Source organism: Psittacula echo, assembly GCF_963264785.1.
Source record: "Psittacula echo genome assembly, chromosome: 2".
Taxonomy (NCBI): domain Eukaryota; kingdom Metazoa; phylum Chordata; class Aves; order Psittaciformes; family Psittacidae; genus Psittacula; species Psittacula echo.
The window spans coordinates 161,048,624-161,066,451 of NC_137737.1; the positions used below are offsets into that span (position 1 = coordinate 161,048,624).

Genomic DNA, 17,828 nt, shown 5'->3' on the forward strand with positions numbered 1-17,828 from the left:
AGGCCCATTGATCCCCATGGATCCTCCTGTCCAATGGATCCTGCTGCCCCATAGATCCCCTGTGTCCCATGGATCCCCTGTCCCATGGATCCCCCTGTCCAATGGATCCCCCTGCCCCATAGATCCCCATGTCCAATGGATCCCACTGCCCCATAGATCCCCTGTACCACATGGATCCCCTGCCCCATGGATTTCCCCATGCCCAGCCCCATTGATCCCCATGGATCCCCTGCCCCACAGATCCCCCCATACCCATCCCCGTTGATCCCCAGGGATCCCCCCTTCAGCCCCATGGATCCGGAGCCCCACAGATCCCCCTGCCCCTCCCCCCCCGGGGACCCCCCCCTCGGGCCCCACCGATCCCAGGCCCCCCCCGCCCCCCCCCGGCCTCGCCCCCGCCCTTGGCCTCGGGGTATTTTTAGCTGCGGGGGGGGAGGGGAGGGGGCGGAACCAAGGGGGGGGAGGGACCCCCCCGAGGCTGCCCCATAGCGCGGAGCGGCCGGGGGGGGGGGGCGCTGCTATGGGGGATGTGGGGTGAGGGGCTCAGGATATGGGGGGCTGGGTGGTGTGGGGGGTATGGGGTGCTATGGGGTGCTATAGGGTGCTGTGGGGCTGGGTTCTATGGATGCTGGGCTCAGGATATGTGGGGCTGGGTTCTATGGATGCTGTGGGCTATGGGGTGCTATAGGGTGCTGTGGGGTGCTGTGGGGTTCTTTTGGGTGCTGTGGGGTGCTATAGGGTGCTATAGAGTGCTATGGGGTGCCAGGCTCAGGGTATGTGGGGCTGGATGCTGTGGGCTGTGGGGTGCTATCGAGTGCTATGGGGCTGTGTATGCTATGGGGCTGGATGCTGTGGGGTGCTGTGGGCTGCTATGGAGTGATGTTGCTTGGGGTTCTGTGGGGCTCAATGGGTACTTTGTGTCTCTGTGGGTCCTCATGGGTCTCTATGGGGTCTCTATGGGTCTCTGGGGTCTCTATGGTGCTCTATGGGGCTCTATGAGTCTCTATGGGGTCTCTATGGGGTCTCTATGGGTCCCTATGGTCTCTATGGGTCTCTATGGTCTCTATGAGTCCCGATGGTCTCTATGGGTCCCTATGGGTCCCTATGGGTCCCTATGGTCTCTATAGTCTCTATGGTCTCTATGGGTCCCTATGGTCTTTATGGGTCCCTATGGGTCCCTATGGTCTCTATGGGGCTCAGTGCTCTCCCCACACCTCCCCGTGCCCCACACATCCCGGGGGGGGGGGTGGGGTGGAGCTGGAGCCGCTGGGGCCGCCCCTGGCCTTGGGGAGGGGAATAAAGGGGGAGCCCCGGGGATGGGGCCTGGGACCGGACCCAGGACCAGGACCAGGACCAGGACCGGGACCGGGACCAGGACCGGGATCAGGACCAGGACCGGGATCAGGACCGGGATCAGGACCAGGACCGGGACCGGGACCAGGACCAGGACCAGGACCAGGACCAGGACCGGGACCAGGACCGGGATCAGGACCAGGACCAGGACCAGGACCGGGATCAGGACCGGGACCGGGACCAGGACCAGGACCAGGACCAGGACCGGGACCAGGACCGGGATCAGGACCAGGACCGGGACCAGGACCAGGACCGGGACCGGGACCGGGACCAGGACCGGGACCGGGACCAGGACCGGGACCAGGACCAGGACCGGGACCAGGACCAGGACCGGGACCAGGACCGGACCAGGACCGGGACCAGGAGCAGGACCGGACCCAGGACCAGGGCCAGGACCAGGACCGGGACCAGGACCGGGATCAGGACCGGGATCAGGACCAGGACCAGGACCGGGACCAGGAGCAGGACCGGACCCAGGACCAGGGCCAGGACCAGGACCGGGACCAGGACCGGACCCAGGACCAGGACCGGGACCGGGACCAGGACCGGGACCGGGACCGGGACCAGGACCAGGATCAGACCCAGGCCCCGTCCCCGTCCCGTCCCAAGGGGATGCGGCCGCAGGGGGCGCTGGGGGGCGCGGGGGGGGCTCCGGAGCCCTTCGAGGCCATCCCCAGCCTGGGCCGGGGGCCGTGGCTCAACCTCCTCCGGCTCTGGCGCCGCGGCGGCTCCCAGCGCTTCCACCTCCGCATGCAGGAGGCCTTCGGCAGCCTCGGGCCCGTCTACAGGTGGGGGGGACGGGGGGGCACTGACCCCATCGCACCCCATTGATCCCACCCCATTGATCCCACCCCATTGATCCCACCCCATTGATCCCACCCCATTGATCCCACCCCATTGATCCCATCACATCCCATTGATCCCATCCCATCCCATTGACCCCATCCCATCCTCTTGACCCCATCCCACCCCATTGACCCCATCCCATTGACCCCATCCCATTGATCCCACCCCATTGACCCCATCCCATTGACCCCATCCCATTGATCCCACCCCATTGACCCCATCCCATTGACCTCATCCCATTGATCCCATCCCATTGATCCCATCCCTTTGATCCCACCCCATTGACCTCATCCCATTGACCCCATCCCATTGATCCCACCCCATTGATCCCACCCCATTGATCCCATCCCATTGATCCCACCCCATTGATCCCACCCCATTGATCCCACCCCATTGATCCCATCCCATTGATCCCACCCCATTGATCCCATCACATCCCATTGATCCCATCCCATTGACCCCATCCCATTGATCCCATCCTCTTGACCCCATCCCACCCTATAGACCCCATCCCATCCTACTGATCTCAATCCCCTTCCATTCACTCATCCCAGGGTGCTGGGGCACTTTGATTGGGTGATCACCATTGACCAATCCCATCCCATTGGCCCCCTCAGGGTGGTGGGAGCCATCGATTGGGTGCTCCTTGTTGACGCCATCCCACCCCATTGACCCCATCCCACCCCATTGACCCCATCCCACCCCATTGATCCCATCCCACCCCATTGACCCCATCCCACCCCATTGACCCCATCCCACCCCATTGATCTCACTGTTGGTAGAGCCCCTCGGTTGGGTTCTCCCCCTTGCCGCCATCCCCCCATTGCCCCCACGCTGGCAGCTCCCCTCGGCTGGGCTCCCCCCTGACCCCCCCGCGCTGTGCAGGGAGCGGGTGGGCACCTACGAGTGCGTGAACGTTCTGCTCCCGCGGGACGCGGCGCAGCTCTTCCGCGCCGAGGGCGCCTTCCCGCGCCGCATGGGGATCGAGGCCTGGAGCGCCCACCGGCGCCTGCGCAACCACAAGTGCGGCCTCTTCCTGCTGTAAGGGGGGGCCGGCACCAGGAAGGGGCTTTGGGGAGCCTGGGTCACGGGGGTCTCATTGGGCTCGGTGGTCACGTTGGTCATGGGGGTCATGGAGATGGTGGTCATGGGGGTAATGGTCATCGTGGTGGTGGTCGTGGAGGTCAATGGAAGCCATGGAGGTCACGTTGGTCATGGAGGTCGTGGAGGCCATGGTGGTCATGGGGGTCATGGGGGTCATGGGGGTCATGGAGATGGTGGTCATGGGGGTAATGGTCATCGTGGTGGTGGTCGTGGAGGTCAATGGAAGCCATGGAGGTCACGTTGGTCATGGAGGTCGTGGAGGCCATGGTGGTCATGGGGGTCATGGGGGTCATGGGGGTCATGGAGATGGTGGTCATGGGGGTAATGGTCATCGTGGTGGTGGTCATGGAGGTCAATGGAAGCCATGGAGGTCACGTTGGTCATGGAGGTCGTGGAGGCCATGAGGGTCATGGAGGCCATGGAGGTCAATGGAAGCTATGGGGGTCATGGGGGTCATGGAGGCCATGGAGGCCATGGTGGTCAATGGAAGCCATGGAGGCCATGGTGGTCAATGGTGGTCAGTGCTGGCCAATGTTGGTATGGGTGCTAAGGGGCTACAGGTGCTATGGGGCTATAGGGCTATGGTGCTGTGGGGCTATGGGACCATGGTGCCATGGGGCTATGGGGCTACGGTGCTATGGCTGCTATGGTGCTATGGGTGCTATGGTGCTATGGGGCTACAGTGCTATGGGTGCTATGGTGCTATGGGGCTATGGTGCTATGGGTGCTATGGGTACTATGAGTCCATGGTTGCTATGCGGGCTATCGGTGCTATGGGTGCAGTGGGTGCCATGGGTACTATGGGTCCATGGTTGCTATGCATGCAATGGGTGCAATGGGTGCTATGGGTCCATGGTTGCTATGGGTGCTCTGGGTTCATGGTGGCTATGGGTGCTATGGGTGCTATGGGTGCTATGGGTGCAATGGGTGCTGTGGGTGCCGTGGGTGTAATGGGCACTGTGGGTGCAATGGGTGCTGTGGGTGCAGTGGGTGCTATTGGTGCAATGGGTGCTATGGGTGCAGTGGATGTCATGGGTGCTATGGGTGCAATGGGTGCTATGGGTACCATGGGTGCTATGGGTGCCGTGGGTGCAGTGGGTGCCGTGGGTGCAGTGGGTACATTGGGTGCTACGGGTGCAGTGGGTGCAGTGGGTGCAGTGGGTACATTGGGTACATCGGGTGCAGCGGGTGCAGTGGGTACATTGGGTGCAGTTGGTGCTATAGGTGCAGTGGGTGCTGTGGGTGCTGTGGGTGCAGTGGGCGCAGTGGGTGCTATGGATGCAGTGTGTGCAGAGGCTGCAGTGTGTGCTATGGGTGCAGTGGGTGCAGTGGGTACATTGGGTGCAGTGGGTACACTGGGTGCAGTGGGTTCACTGGGTGCAGTGTGTGCAGTGGGTGCTGTGGGTGCAGTGGGTGCAGTGGGTGAAGTAGGTACAGTGGGTGCGATGGGTGCTATGGGTGCAGTGGGTACGTTGACTGCGGTGTGTGCAGTGGGTGCTGTGGGTGCAATGGATGCAGTGGCTGCAGTGGGTGCTATGAGTGCAGTGTGTACATTGGGTGCAGTGGGTGCTATGGGTGCAGTGGGTGCTATGGGTGCAGTGGGTGCAGTGGGTGCCGTGGGTGCTATGGGTGCTATGGGTGCAGTGGGTGCAGTGGCTGCAGTGGGAGCAGTGGGTGCAGTGGGTGCTATGGGTGCAGTGGGTGCAGTGGGTGCCGTGGGTGCTATGGGTGCTATGGGTGCAGTGGGTGCAGTGGCTGCAGTGGGAGCAGTGGGTGCAGTGGGTGCTATGGGTGCAGTGGCTGCAGTGGGTGCTATGAGTGCAGTGTGTACATTGGGTGCAGTGGGTGCTGTGGGTGCAGTGGGTGCTATGGGTGCAGTGTGTGCAGTGTGTACATTGGCTGCAGTGGGTGCAGTGTGTGCTATGGGTGCAGTGGGCACATTGGGTGCAGTGGGTGCAGTGGATGCAATGGGTGCAGTGGGTGCTATGGGTGCAGTGGGTGCAGTGGGTGCAGTGGGAGCAGTGGGTGCTATGGGTGCAGTGGGTACATTGGGTGCAGTGGGTGCAGTGGCTGCAGTGGGTGCAGTGGGTGCTATGGGTGCAGTGGGTACATTGGGTGCTGTGGCTGCAGTGGGTGCAGTGGGTGCTATGGGTGCAGTGTGTGCAGTGGGCGCAGTGGGTGCAGTGGGTGCTATGGGTGCAGTGGGTACATTGGGTGCAGTGTCTGCAGTGGGTGCAGTGTCTGCAGTGGGAGCAGTGGGTGCAGTGGCTGCAGTGGGTGCTATGGGTGCAGTGGGTACATTGGGTGCAGTGTCTGCAGTGGGTGCTATGTCTGCAGTGGGAGCAGTGGGTGCAGTGGCTGCAGTGGGTGCTATGGGTGCAGTGGGTACATTGGGTGCAGTGTCTGCAGTGGGTGCAGTGTCTGCAGTGGGTACATTGGGTGCAGTGTCTGCAGTGGGTGCAGTGTCTGCAGTGGGTACATTGGGTGCAGTGTCTGCAGTGGGTGCTATGGGTGCAGTGTCTGCAGTGGGTGCAGTGGGCGCAGTGTCTGCAGTGGGTGCTATGGGTGCAGTGGCTGCAGTGGGTGCAGTGTCTGCAGTGGGTACATTGGGTGCAGTGTCTGCAGTGGGTGCAGTGGCTGCAGTGGGTACATTGGGTGCAGTGTCTGCAGTGGGTACATTGGGTGCAGTGTCTGCAGTGTCTGCAGTGGGTGCAGTGTCTGCAGTGGGTACATTGGGTGCAGTGGCTGCAGTGTCTGCAGTGGGTGCAGTGTCTGCAGTGGGTGCTATGGGTGCAGTGGGTACATTGGGTGCAGTGTCTGCAGTGGGTGCAGTGTCTGCAGTGGGTACATTGGGTGCAGTGGCTGCAGTGGGTACATTGGGTGCAGTGTCTGCAGTGGGTGCAGTGGGTGCAGTGGCTGCAGTGGGTGCCCGGTGCCCCCGCAGGAACGGGCCCTCGTGGCGCTCGGACCGCCTGGCTCTGAACCCGGAGCTGCTGAGCCCCGCGGGCGCGCGCCGCTTCCTGCCCCTGCTCGACGCCGTCGCCAGGGACTTCGCGGCCGCCCTGGGGCAGCGCCTGCGGCAGAGCCCGAGCGGAGCCGTCACCATCGACCCCCACCCCCTGCTCTTCCGGTTCACGCTCGAGGGTGCGAGGGGGGGGCACGACCGGAGACCCAATGGGAGGCACCAATGGGAGAGCCAATGGGAGACATCAATGGGAGAGCCAATGGGAGACATCAATGGGAGACATCAATGGGAGAGCCAATGGGAGACATCAATGGGAGACATCAATGGGAGACATCAATGGGAGAGCCAATGGGAGACATCAATGGGAGACATCAATGGGAGACATCAATGGGAGACCCCAATGGGAGACATCAATGGGAGAGCAAATGGGAGACATCAATGGGAGACATCAATGGGAGACATCAATGGGAGAGCCAATGGGAGACATCAATGGGAGACATCAATGGGAGACATCAATGGGAGACATCAATGGGAGAGCAAATGGGAAACATCAATGGGAGACATCAATGGGAGACATCAATGGGAGAGCAAATGGGAGACATCAATGGGAGACATCAATGGGAGACATCAATGGGAGACATCAATGGGAGACATCAATGGGAGACATCAATGGGAGAGCAAATGGGAAACATCAATGGGAGACATCAATGGGAGACATCAATGGGAGAGCCAATGGGAGACCCCAATGGGAGATATCAATGGGAGAGCCAATGGGAGACCCCAATGGGAGACATCAATGGGAGACCCAGTGGGAGACCGCCCTATTGGGATAACCACAATGGGACACCCCAAAAGGGACTCAAGGAGATGGGATGGGGATGGGGATGGAATGGGATGGGGATGGGGATGGGGATGGGATGGGATGGGGATGGGATGGGGATGGGGATGGGGATGGGGATGGGATGGGATGGGGATGGGATGGGGATGGGGATGGGGATGGGGATGGGATGGGGATGGGATGGGGATGGGGATGGGGATGGGATGGGGATGGGATGGGGATGGGATGGGGATGGGATGGGATGGGGATGGGGATGGGGATGGGATGGGGATGGGATGGGGATGGGGATGGGATGGGGATGGGGATGGGGATGGGGATGGGATGGGGATGGGATGGGGATGGGGATGGGGATGGGATGGGGATGGGATGGGGATGGGATGGGGATGGGATGGGGATGGGGATGGGATGGGGATGGGGATGGGGATGGGAAGGGGATGGGGATGGGGATGGGATGGGGATGGGGATGGGATGGGGATGGGGATGGGATGGGGATGGGATGGGGATGGGATGGGATGGGATGGGGATGGGATGGGGATGGGATGGGGATGGGATGGGGATGGGGATGGGGATGGGAAGGGGATGGGGATGGGGATGGGATGGGGATGGGGATGGGATGGGGATGGGGATGGGATGGGGATGGGATGGGGATGGGATGGGATGGGATGGGGATGGGATGGGGATGGGATGGGGATGGGATGGGGATGGGATGGGATGGGGATGGGGATGGGGATGGGATGGGGATGGGGATGGGATGGGGATGGGGATGGGATGGGGATGGGATGGGGATGGGCATGGGGATGGGATGGGGATGGGCATGGGGATGGGATGGGGATGGGATGGGGATGGGGATGGGGATGGGATGGGGATGGGGATGGGATGGGGATGGGGATGGGATGGGGATGGGATTGGATGTGGTGGATGGGACATGGAGCCGCCCACCCATGGCCATAGAGACAACACTGGGGCCCCCAGCACCCCTTGTAGGAGCAGTGGGGGCAGAGCTTGGGGACCCCCCCCGTATCCATAGGGGATGGCGGGGTTGGGGGGGGGTGACCCCCACCCAATGCCCCCCCCCCTCCCAGCACCCAGGGCCCCACTGGGGACCCCGGGGTGACTCTGCCCTCCCCCCCACCCAGCCTGCAGCCAGCAGCTACGCCCTGTACGGGGAGCGCCTGGGGCTGCTGGGGGGGGGCGCGGCCCCGGGGGGGGCCCAGCGCTTCCTGGGGGCGCTGGAGGCGATGCTGAGAACCACCCCCCCCCTGCTGTTCCTGCCCCCCCGCGTCCTGCGCCTCCTGCCCCCCCCCCTCTGGCAGGAGCATCTCCGGGCCTGGGACATCATCTTCGAGCACGGTGAGGGGGGGACCCGTGGGGCAGCCGCGGGGGGGCACCCCCTATGGGGGACCCTTATGGGGCACCCCATGGACGCCCCATAGACACCCCCTATGGGAACCCTTATGGGGCACCCCATGGACGCCCCATAGACACCCCCTATGGGAACCCTTATGGGGCACCCCATGGACGCCCCATAGACACCCCCTATGGGAACCCTTATGGGGCACCCCATGGACACCCCATAGACACCCCCTATGGGAACCCTTATGGGGCACCCCATGGACGCCCCATAGACACCCCCTATGGGAACCCTTATGGGGCACCCCATGGACGCCCCATAGACACCCCCTATGGGAACCCTTATGGGGCACCCCATGGACGCCCCATAGACACCCCCTATGGGAACCCTTATGGGGCACCCCATGGACGCCCCATAGACACCCCCTATGGGGGACCCTTATGGGGCACCCCATGGACGCCCCATAGACACCCCCTATGGGGGACCCTTATGGGGCACCCCATGGACGCCCCATAGACACCCCCTATGGGAACCCTTATGGGGCACCCCATGGACACCCCATAGACACCCCCTATGGGAACCCTTATGGGGCACCCCAAGGACACCCCATAGACACCCCCTATGGGAACCCTTATGGGGCACCCCAAGGACGCCCCATAGACACCCCCTATGGGAACCCTTATGGGGCACCCCAAGGACGCCCCATAGACACCCCCTATGGGAACCCTTATGGGGCACCCCATGGACACCCCATAGACACCCCCTATGGGAACCCTTATGGGGCACCCCATGGACGCCCCATAGACACCCCCTATGGGAACCCTTATGGGGCACCCCATGGACGCCCCATAGACACCCCCTATGGGAACCCTTATGGGGCACCCCATGGACGCCCCATAGACACCCCCTATGGGAACCCTTATGGGGCACCCCATGGACGCCCCATAGACACCCCCTATGGGAACCCTTATGGGGCACCCCATGGACACCCCATAGACACCCCCTATGGGAACCCTTATGGGGCACCCCATGGACACCCCATAGACACCCCCTATGGGAACCCTTATGGGGCACCCCATGGACGCCCCATAGACACCCCCTATGGGAACCCTTATGGGGCACCCCATGGACGCCCCATAGACACCCCCTATGGGAACCCTTATGGGGCACCCCATGGACGCCCCATAGACACCCCCTATGGGAACCCTTATGGGGCACCCCATGGACGCCCCATAGACACCCCCTATGGGGGACCCTTATGGGGCACCCCATGGACGCCCCATAGACACCCCCTATGGGGGACCCTTATGGGGCACCCCATGGACGCCCCATAGACACCCCCTATGGGAACCCTTATGGGGCACCCCATGGACACCCCATAGACACCCCCTATGGGAACCCTTATGGGGCACCCCAAGGACGCCCCATAGACACCCCCTATGGGAACCCTTATGGGGCACCCCAAGGACGCCCCATAGACACCCCCTATGGGAACCCTTATGGGGCACCCCAAGGACGCCCCATAGACACCCCCTATGGGAACCCTTATGGGGCACCCCATGGACACCCCATAGACACCCCCTATGGGAACCCTTATGGGGCGCCCCATAGAGACCCCATAGACACCCCCTATGGGAACCCTTATGGGGCACCCCATGGACACCCCATAGACACCCCCTATGGGGGACCCTTATGGGGCACCCCATGGACGCCCCATAGACACCCCCTATGGGAACCCTTATGGGGCACCCCATGGACGCCCCATAGACACCCCCTATGGGAACCCTTATGGGGCACCCCATGGACACCCCATAGACACCCCCTATGGGAACCCTTATGGGGCACCCCATGGACACCCCATGGACACCCCCCCCATGGGGTACCCCCTCCATAGGGCCACCGTCTGGAGCGCCCCCAATACAATGGGGGAGATGGGATCCCCCCCCCATCCCCCTCCCCGCCCATGCCCCCCCCCGACACCCCCATTGCCCCCCATGGCTCCCGCTTGCCCCCCCCCATGACCCCAGGTGACCCCCAAGCACCCCCCCCATTGCCCCCCCCCCATCACCCTCCCTTTTCCCCACTGCCCCCCCCTTTGCCCGCCCTTGACCCCCCCCCCCCCCCCGCTCTCTGTCGCCCCCCAGCGGACGAGAGCATCCAGCGCATTTACCGCGCCTTCTGCCGGGGGGGGGCCGGGGGAGGGCCCGGGGGGGGGCTCCTGGCTCAGCTCCTGCTCCAGGCCCGGCTCCCGCTCGACTCCATCCGGGCCAACGTGACCGAGTTCACTGCGGGCGGCGTGGACACCGTGAGGGGGGGCACGGGGGGGCACGGGGGGTAGGGGGGGTGTGAAGGGGATGGGGGGGCATTGGGGGTTATGGGGGGCATGGGGCATAACAGGGGTCAGGGGAGTCAGTAGGACTCAGATGTGGGTCTCAGATGTGGGTCTCGGATGTGGGTCTCGGTTGTGGGTCTCAGATGTGGGTCTCGGTTGTGGGTCTCAGTTGTGGGTCTCAGATGTGGGTCTCAGATGTGGGTCTCGGTTGTGGGTCTCGGTTGTGGGTCTCGGTTGTGGGTCTCAGATGTGGGTCTCGGTTGTGGGTCTCGGTTGTGGGTCTCAGATGTGGGTCTCGGTTGTGGGTCTCGGTTGTGGGTCTCAGATGTGGGTCTCGGTTGTGGGTCTCGGTTGTGGGTCTCAGATGTGGGTCTCAGATGTGGGTCTCAGTTGTGGGTCTCAGATGTGGGTCTCGGTTGTGGGTCTCAGATGTGGGTCTCAGATGTGGGTCTCGGTTGTGGGTCTCAGATGTGGGTCTCGGTTGTGGGTCTCGGTTGTGGGTCTCAGATGTGGGTCTCGGTTGTGGGTCTCAGATGTGGGTCTCAGATGTGGGTCTCAGATGTGGGTCTCAGTTGTGGGTCTCGGTTGTGGGTCTCGGTTGTGGGTCTCGGTTGTGGGTCTCGGTTGTGGGTCTCAGATGTGGGTCTCGGTTGTGGGTCTCGGTTGTGGGTCTCAGATGTGGGTCTCAGATGTGGGTCTCGGTTGTGGGTCTCGGTTGTGGGTCTCAGTTGTGGGTCTCAGATGTGGGTCTCAGATGTGGGTCTCGGTTGTGGGTCTCGGTTGTGGGTCCGGGCCGTGGGTCTCGGTTGTGGGTCTCGGTTGTGGGTCTCGGTTGTGGGTCTCAGATGTGGGTCTCAGATGTGGGTCTCGGTTGTGGGTCTCGGTTGTGGGTCTCAGATGTGGGTCTCAGATGTGGGTCTCGGTTGTGGGTCTCAGATGTGGGTCTCAGATGTGGGTCTCGGTTGTGGGTCTCGGTTGTGGGTCTCGGATGTGGGTCTCAGATGTGGGTCTCAGATGTGGGTCTCGGTTGTGGGTCTCGGTTGTGGGTCTCAGATGTGGGTCTCAGATGTGGGTCTCAGATGTGGGTCTCGGTTGTGGGTCTCAGATGTGGGTCTCAGATGTGGGTCTCGGTTGTGGGTCTCAGATGTGGGTCTCAGATGTGGGTCTCGGTTGTGGGTCTCGGTTGTGGGTCTCAGATGTGGGTCTCAGATGTGGGTCTCAGTTGTGGGTATCAGATGTGGGTCTCAGATGTGGGTCTCGGTTGTGGGTCTCGGTTGTGGGTCTCAGATGTGGGTCTCGGTTGTGGGTCTCGGTTGTGGGTCTCGGTTGTGGGTCTCAGATGTGGGTCTCAGATGTGGGTCTCGGTTGTGGGTCTCGGTTGTGGGTCTCGGTTGTGGGTCTCAGATGTGGGTCTCAGATGTGGGTCTCGGTTGTGGGTCTCAGATGTGGGTCTCAGATGTGGGTCTCGGTTGTGGGTCTCGGTTGTGGGTCTCAGATGTGGGTCTCAGATGTGGGTCTCGGTTGTGGGTCTCGGTTGTGGGTCTCAGATGTGGGTCTCAGATGTGGGTCTCAGATGTGGGTCTCGGTTGTGGGTCTCAGATGTGGGTCTCAGATGTGGGTCTCGGTTGTGGGTCTCGGTTGTGGGTCTCAGATGTGGGTCTCAGATGTGGGTCTCAGATGTGGGTCTCGGTTGTGGGTCTCAGATGTGGGTCTCAGATGTGGGTCTCAGTTGTGGGTCTCAGATGTGGGTCTCAGATGTGGGTCTCGGTTGTGGGTCTCGGTTGTGGGTCTCAGATGTGGGTCTCAGATGTGGGTCTCAGTTGTGGGTATCAGATGTGGGTCTCAGATGTGGGTCTCGGTTGTGGGTCTCGGTTGTGGGTCTCGGTTGTGGGTCTCGGTTGTGGGTCTCGGTTGTGGGTCTCAGATGTGGGTCTCAGATGTGGGTCTCGGTTGTGGGTCTCGGTTGTGGGTCTCGGTTGTGGGTCTCAGATGTGGGTCTCAGATGTGGGTCTCAGTTGTGGGTCTCGGTTGTGGGTCTCGGTTGTGGGTCTCGGTTGTGGGTCTCGGTTGTGGGTCTCAGTTGTGGGTCTCGGTTGTGGGTCTCGGTTGTGGGTCTCGGTTGTGGGTCTCGGTTGTGGGTCTCGGTTGTGGGTCCGGGCCGCGGGTCACGTGCCCCCCCGCAGACCGCGGTCCCGCTCCTGTTCACGCTGTTCGAGCTGGGCCGGAACCCGCGGGTGCAGAGCGCGCTGCGGGAGGAGCTGCGCGCGGCGGGGGCGGGGCCAAGCCTCGAGGGGGCGGGGCCAGGGCCCGAGGGGGCGGGGCCGATCCCGGTGCCCGCTGACCCCCAGGCGCTGCTGGGGTCCCTCCCCCTGCTGAAAGCGGCCATCAAAGAGACCCTGAGGTGAGGGGGGGCACGGGGGGTCACCGAGGGGTCATCGTGGGGTCACGGTGGGGTCATTGGGGGGTCACTGAGGGGTCACTGTGGGGTCACTGAGGGGTCATTGTGGGGTCATTGTGGGGTCATTGTGGGGTCACTGTGGGGTCACTGTGGGGTCATTGTGGGATCACTGAGGGGTCACTGTGGGGTCACTGAGGGGTCATTGTGGGGTCATTGTGGGGTCACTGAGGGGTCACTGTGGGGTCACTGTGGGGTCACTGAGGGGTCATTGTGGGGTCATTGTGGGGTCACTGAGGGGTCATTGTGGGGTCATTGTGGGGTCACTGAGGGGTCATTGTGGGGTCATTGGGAGGTCACGGTGGGGTCATTGTGGGGTCATGGTGGGGTCATTGTGGGGTCACAGTGGGGTTATTGTGGGGTCACTGTGGGGTCACTGAGGGGTCATTGTGGGGTCACTGAGGGGTCACTGTGGGGTCATTGTGGGATCACTGAGGGGTCACTGAGGGGTCATTGTGGGGTCATTGTGGGGTCACTGAGGGGTCATTGTGGGGTCACTGTGGGGTCACTGTGAGGTCATTGGGAGGTCACGGTGGGGTCATTGTGGGGTCACGGTGGGGTCATTGTGGGGTCACAGTGGGGTCACTGTGAGGTCATTGGGAGGTCACGGTGGGGTCATTGTGGGGTCATGGTGGGGTCACTGTGGGGTCACTGTGAGGTCATTGGGAGGTCACGGTGGGGTCATTGTGGGGTCACTGTGGGGTCACTGAGGGGTCACTGTGGGGTCATTGTGGGATCACTGAGGGGTCACTGAGGGGTCATTGTGGGGTCACTGTGGGGTCACTGTGGGGTCACTGTGGGGTCACTGAGGGGTCACTGTGGGGTCATTGTGGGGTCACTGTGGGGTCACTGTGGGGTCATTGTGGGATCACTGAGGGGTCACTGTGGGGTCATTGAGGGGTCATTGTGGGGTCACTGTGGGGTCACTGTGGGGTCACTGTGGGGTCACTGAGGGGTCACTGTAGGGTCATTGTGGGGTCACTGTGGGGTCACTGTGGGGTCATTGAGGGGTCACTGAGGGGTCATTGAGGGGTCACTGTGGGGTCATTGAGGGGTCATTGTGGGGTCACTGACGGGTCACTGTGGGGTCACTGAGGGGTCACTGAGGGGTCACTGAGGGGTCATTGAGGGGTCATTGAGGGGTCATTGAGGGGTCACTGAGGGGTCACTGAGGGGTCATTGAGGGGTCACTGAGGGGTCACTGAGGGGTCATTGAGGGGTCACTGAGGGGTCACTGTGGGGTCACTGAGGGGTCACTGAGGGGTCATTGAGGGGTCACTTGGGGGGCTCTGGGGGTCCCGGGGCTCGGAGGCTCCCCCTGCAGCTCCAGGGGCTCCCTTGGTGGCACTGGGGGGGGTTGGGGTCCCCCAGCCCCCTTCACCCCAGCCCCTCTGTGCCCCCCAGGCTGTACCCGGTGGGGGTCACGGTGCAGCGCTACCCGGCCACGGACGTGGTGCTCCACAAGTACCGGGTGCCGGCGGGGGTGAGTGCGGGGGGGGGGGGGGGGGGGTGTCAACGGGGCCGGGGTGAACGGGGGGGCCCCCCCCCCCCCCCCCCCACGCCATGGCCCCCCCCCTTGTGTCCCCGCAGACCCTGTGCCAGGTGGCTCTGTACGCCATGGGCCGCAGCCCGGCCGTCTTCCCGCACCCCCAGCGCTACGATCCCTGGCGCTGGCTGGGCAGCGGCCACAACAGCTTCAAGGCGCTGGCGTTCGGCTTCGGCGCCCGGCAGTGCATCGGGAGGCGCCTGGCCGAGGCCGAGATGCTCCTGTTCCTGGTCCATGTGAGCCGGGGGGAAGGGGCTCCGGGAGGGACGGGGGAGGATGGGAGGGCTTGGGATGAGGCCGGGATGGGTCGGGATGAGGCAGGGATGGGTCAGGATGAGGCAGGGATGGGTCGGGATGAGGCCGGGATGGGTCGGGATGAGGCAGGGATGGGTCGGGATGAGGCCGGGATGGGTCGGGATGAGGTAGGGATGGGTCGGGATGAGGCAGGGATGGGTTGGGATGAGGCAGGGATGGGTCGGGATGAGGTAGGGATGGGTCGGGATGAGGTAGGGATGGGTTGGGATGAGGCAGGGATGGGTCGGGATGAGGTAGGGATGGGTCGGGATGAGGCAGGGATGGGTCGGGATGAGGCAGGGATGGGTCGGGATGAGGTAGGGATGGGTTGGGATGAGGCAGGGATGGGTCGGGATGAGGTAGGGATGGGTTGGGATGAGGCCGGGATGGGTCGGGATGAGGCAGGGATGGGTCGGGATGAGGCAGGGATGGGTCGGGATGAGGCAGGGATGGGTCGGGATGAGGCCGGGATGGGTCGGGATGAGGCAGGGATGGGTCGGGATGAGGCAGGGATGGGTCGGGATGAGGCAGGGATGGGTCGGGATGAGGCAGGGATGGGTCGGGATGAGGCCGGGATGGGTCGGGATGAGGCAGGGATGGGTCGGGATGAGGCAGGGATGGGTCGGGATGAGGCAGGGATGGGTTGGGATGAGGCCGGGATGGGTTGGGATGAGCTTAGGATGTTTTGGGTCAAGCCAGCCTCTGGCATTAAGCCAACCTCTTCTCTTGGCCTAAAGACCAATTGGCTTGAGCCAACCTCTTGGCTTGATCCAAGGATGTGTGGGGTTGATCCAAGGACGTGTGGGGTTGATCCAAGGATGTGTGGGGTTGATCCAAGGATGTGTTGGGTTGATCCAAGGATGTGTTGGGTTGATCCAAGGATGTGTTGGGTTGATCCAAGGATGTGTGGGGTTGATCCAAGGATGTGTTGGGTTGATCCAAGGATGTGTTTGGTTGATCCAAGGATGTGTTGGGTTGATCCAAGGATGTGTGGGGTTGATCCAAGGATGTGTTGGGTTGATCCAAGGATGTGTTGGGTTGATCCAAGGATGTGTGGGGTTGATCCAAGGATGTGTGGGGTTGATCCAAGGATGTGTTGGGTTGATCCAAGGATGTGTTGGGTTGATCCAAGGATGTGTTGGGTTGATCCAAGGATGTGTTGGGTTGATCCAAGGATGTGTTCGGTTGATCCAAGGATGTGTGGGGTTGATCCAAGGATGTGTTGGGTTGATCCAACCTCTTGACCTGAGCCAACCTCTTGGCTTGAGCCAATGACATCTTGGCTTAATTTAATGTCTTGGCTTGCCCCAACGCCCAATGGGCTTGACCCAACCACGTCTTGCCTTGACCCAGCCATGCCTTGCGTGAGACCAATGGGTCTCCTCTTGACCTGATGCCCAATGGCCTGGACCCAACCTCTTTCCTTAACCCAACCATGTCTCCCCTTGACCCAACCATGTCTCCCCTTGACCCAACCATGTCTCCCCTTGACCCAACCATGTCTGGCCTTGACCCAACCATGTCTTGCCTTGACCCAACCATGTCTCCCCTTGACCCAACCATGTCTCCCCTTGACCCAACCATGTCTGGCCTTGACCCAACCATGTCTCCCCTTGACCCAACCATGTCTGGCCTTGACCCAACCATGTCTCCCCTTGACCCAACCATGTCTGGCCTTGACCCAACCATGTCTGGCCTTGACCCAACCATCTCTCCCCTTGACCCAACCATGTCTGGCCTTGACCCAACCATGTCTCCCCTTGACCCAACCATGTCTGGCCTTGACCCAACCATGTCTTGCCTTGACCCAACCATGTCTCTCCTTGACCCAACCATGTCTGGCCTTGACCCAACCATGTCTGGCCTTGACCCAACCATCTCTCCCCTTGACCCAACCATGTCTGGCCTTGACCCAACCATGTCTCCCCTTGACCCAACCGTGTCTGGCCTTGACCCAACCACGTCTTGCCTTGACCCAGCCATGCCTTGCTTGAGACCAATGGGTCTCCTCTTGACCTGATGCCCAATGGCCTGGACCCAACCTCTTTCCTTAACCCAACCATGTCTCCCCTTGACCCAACCATGTCTGGCCTTGACCCAACCATGTCTCCCCTTGACCCAACCATGTCTGGCCTTGACCCAACCATGTCTCCCCTTGACCCAACCATGTCTGGCCTTGACCCAACCATGTCTCCCCTTGACCCAACCATGTCTGGCCTTGACCCAACCATGTCTGGCCTTGACGCAATGCCCAATTGGCTTGACCCAAATTCTCCCCTTGACCCAGCAATGTCTCCCCTTGACCCAATGATGTCTCCCCTTGACCCAGCAATGTCTCCCCTTGACCCAATGATGTCTCCCCTTGACCCAATGATGTCTCCCCTTAACCCAATGATGTCTCCCCTTGACCCAATGATGTCTCCCCTTGAGCCGATGCCCAACGGCCTTGACCCAACCTCTTGGCCCCCCCAGGTCTTGCGCAACTTCAGCATCGAGGCCGTGTCCGCCGAGGACGTCCCCACCGTGTTCCGCTTCATCCTCATGCCGGAGACGTCGCCGCTCCTCACCTTCCGCAGCCTGACCTGAGCCGGGGGGAGCGACCCTCGGGGCCATGCGGATCACATGCAAATTCCATGCGGATCACATGCAAATTACATGCGGATCACATGCAAATTACATGCAGATCACATGCAAATCACATGCAGATCACATGCAAATCACACACAAATCAGATATAAATCATG

General features: G+C 62.0%; 1 protein-coding gene across 1 annotated transcript; it reads left to right on the forward strand.

The window, feature by feature from the left end:
• Positions 1-550: 550 nt before the first annotated feature.
• Positions 551-17,670, forward strand: LOC308217064 (cytochrome P450 11B, mitochondrial-like; the record flags this gene model as incomplete). Its single annotated transcript, XM_080609772.1, has 11 exons — positions 551-574; positions 1,340-1,741; positions 1,789-2,141; positions 3,085-3,240; positions 6,248-6,447; positions 8,250-8,431; positions 10,685-10,762; positions 12,973-13,190; positions 14,649-14,727; positions 14,835-15,026; positions 17,557-17,670. The coding sequence occupies 11 exons, from the start codon at positions 551-553 to the stop codon at positions 17,668-17,670; spliced, it is 1,998 nt and encodes a 665-aa protein (XP_080465898.1).
• Between the last annotated feature and the right edge of the window lie 158 nt (positions 17,671-17,828).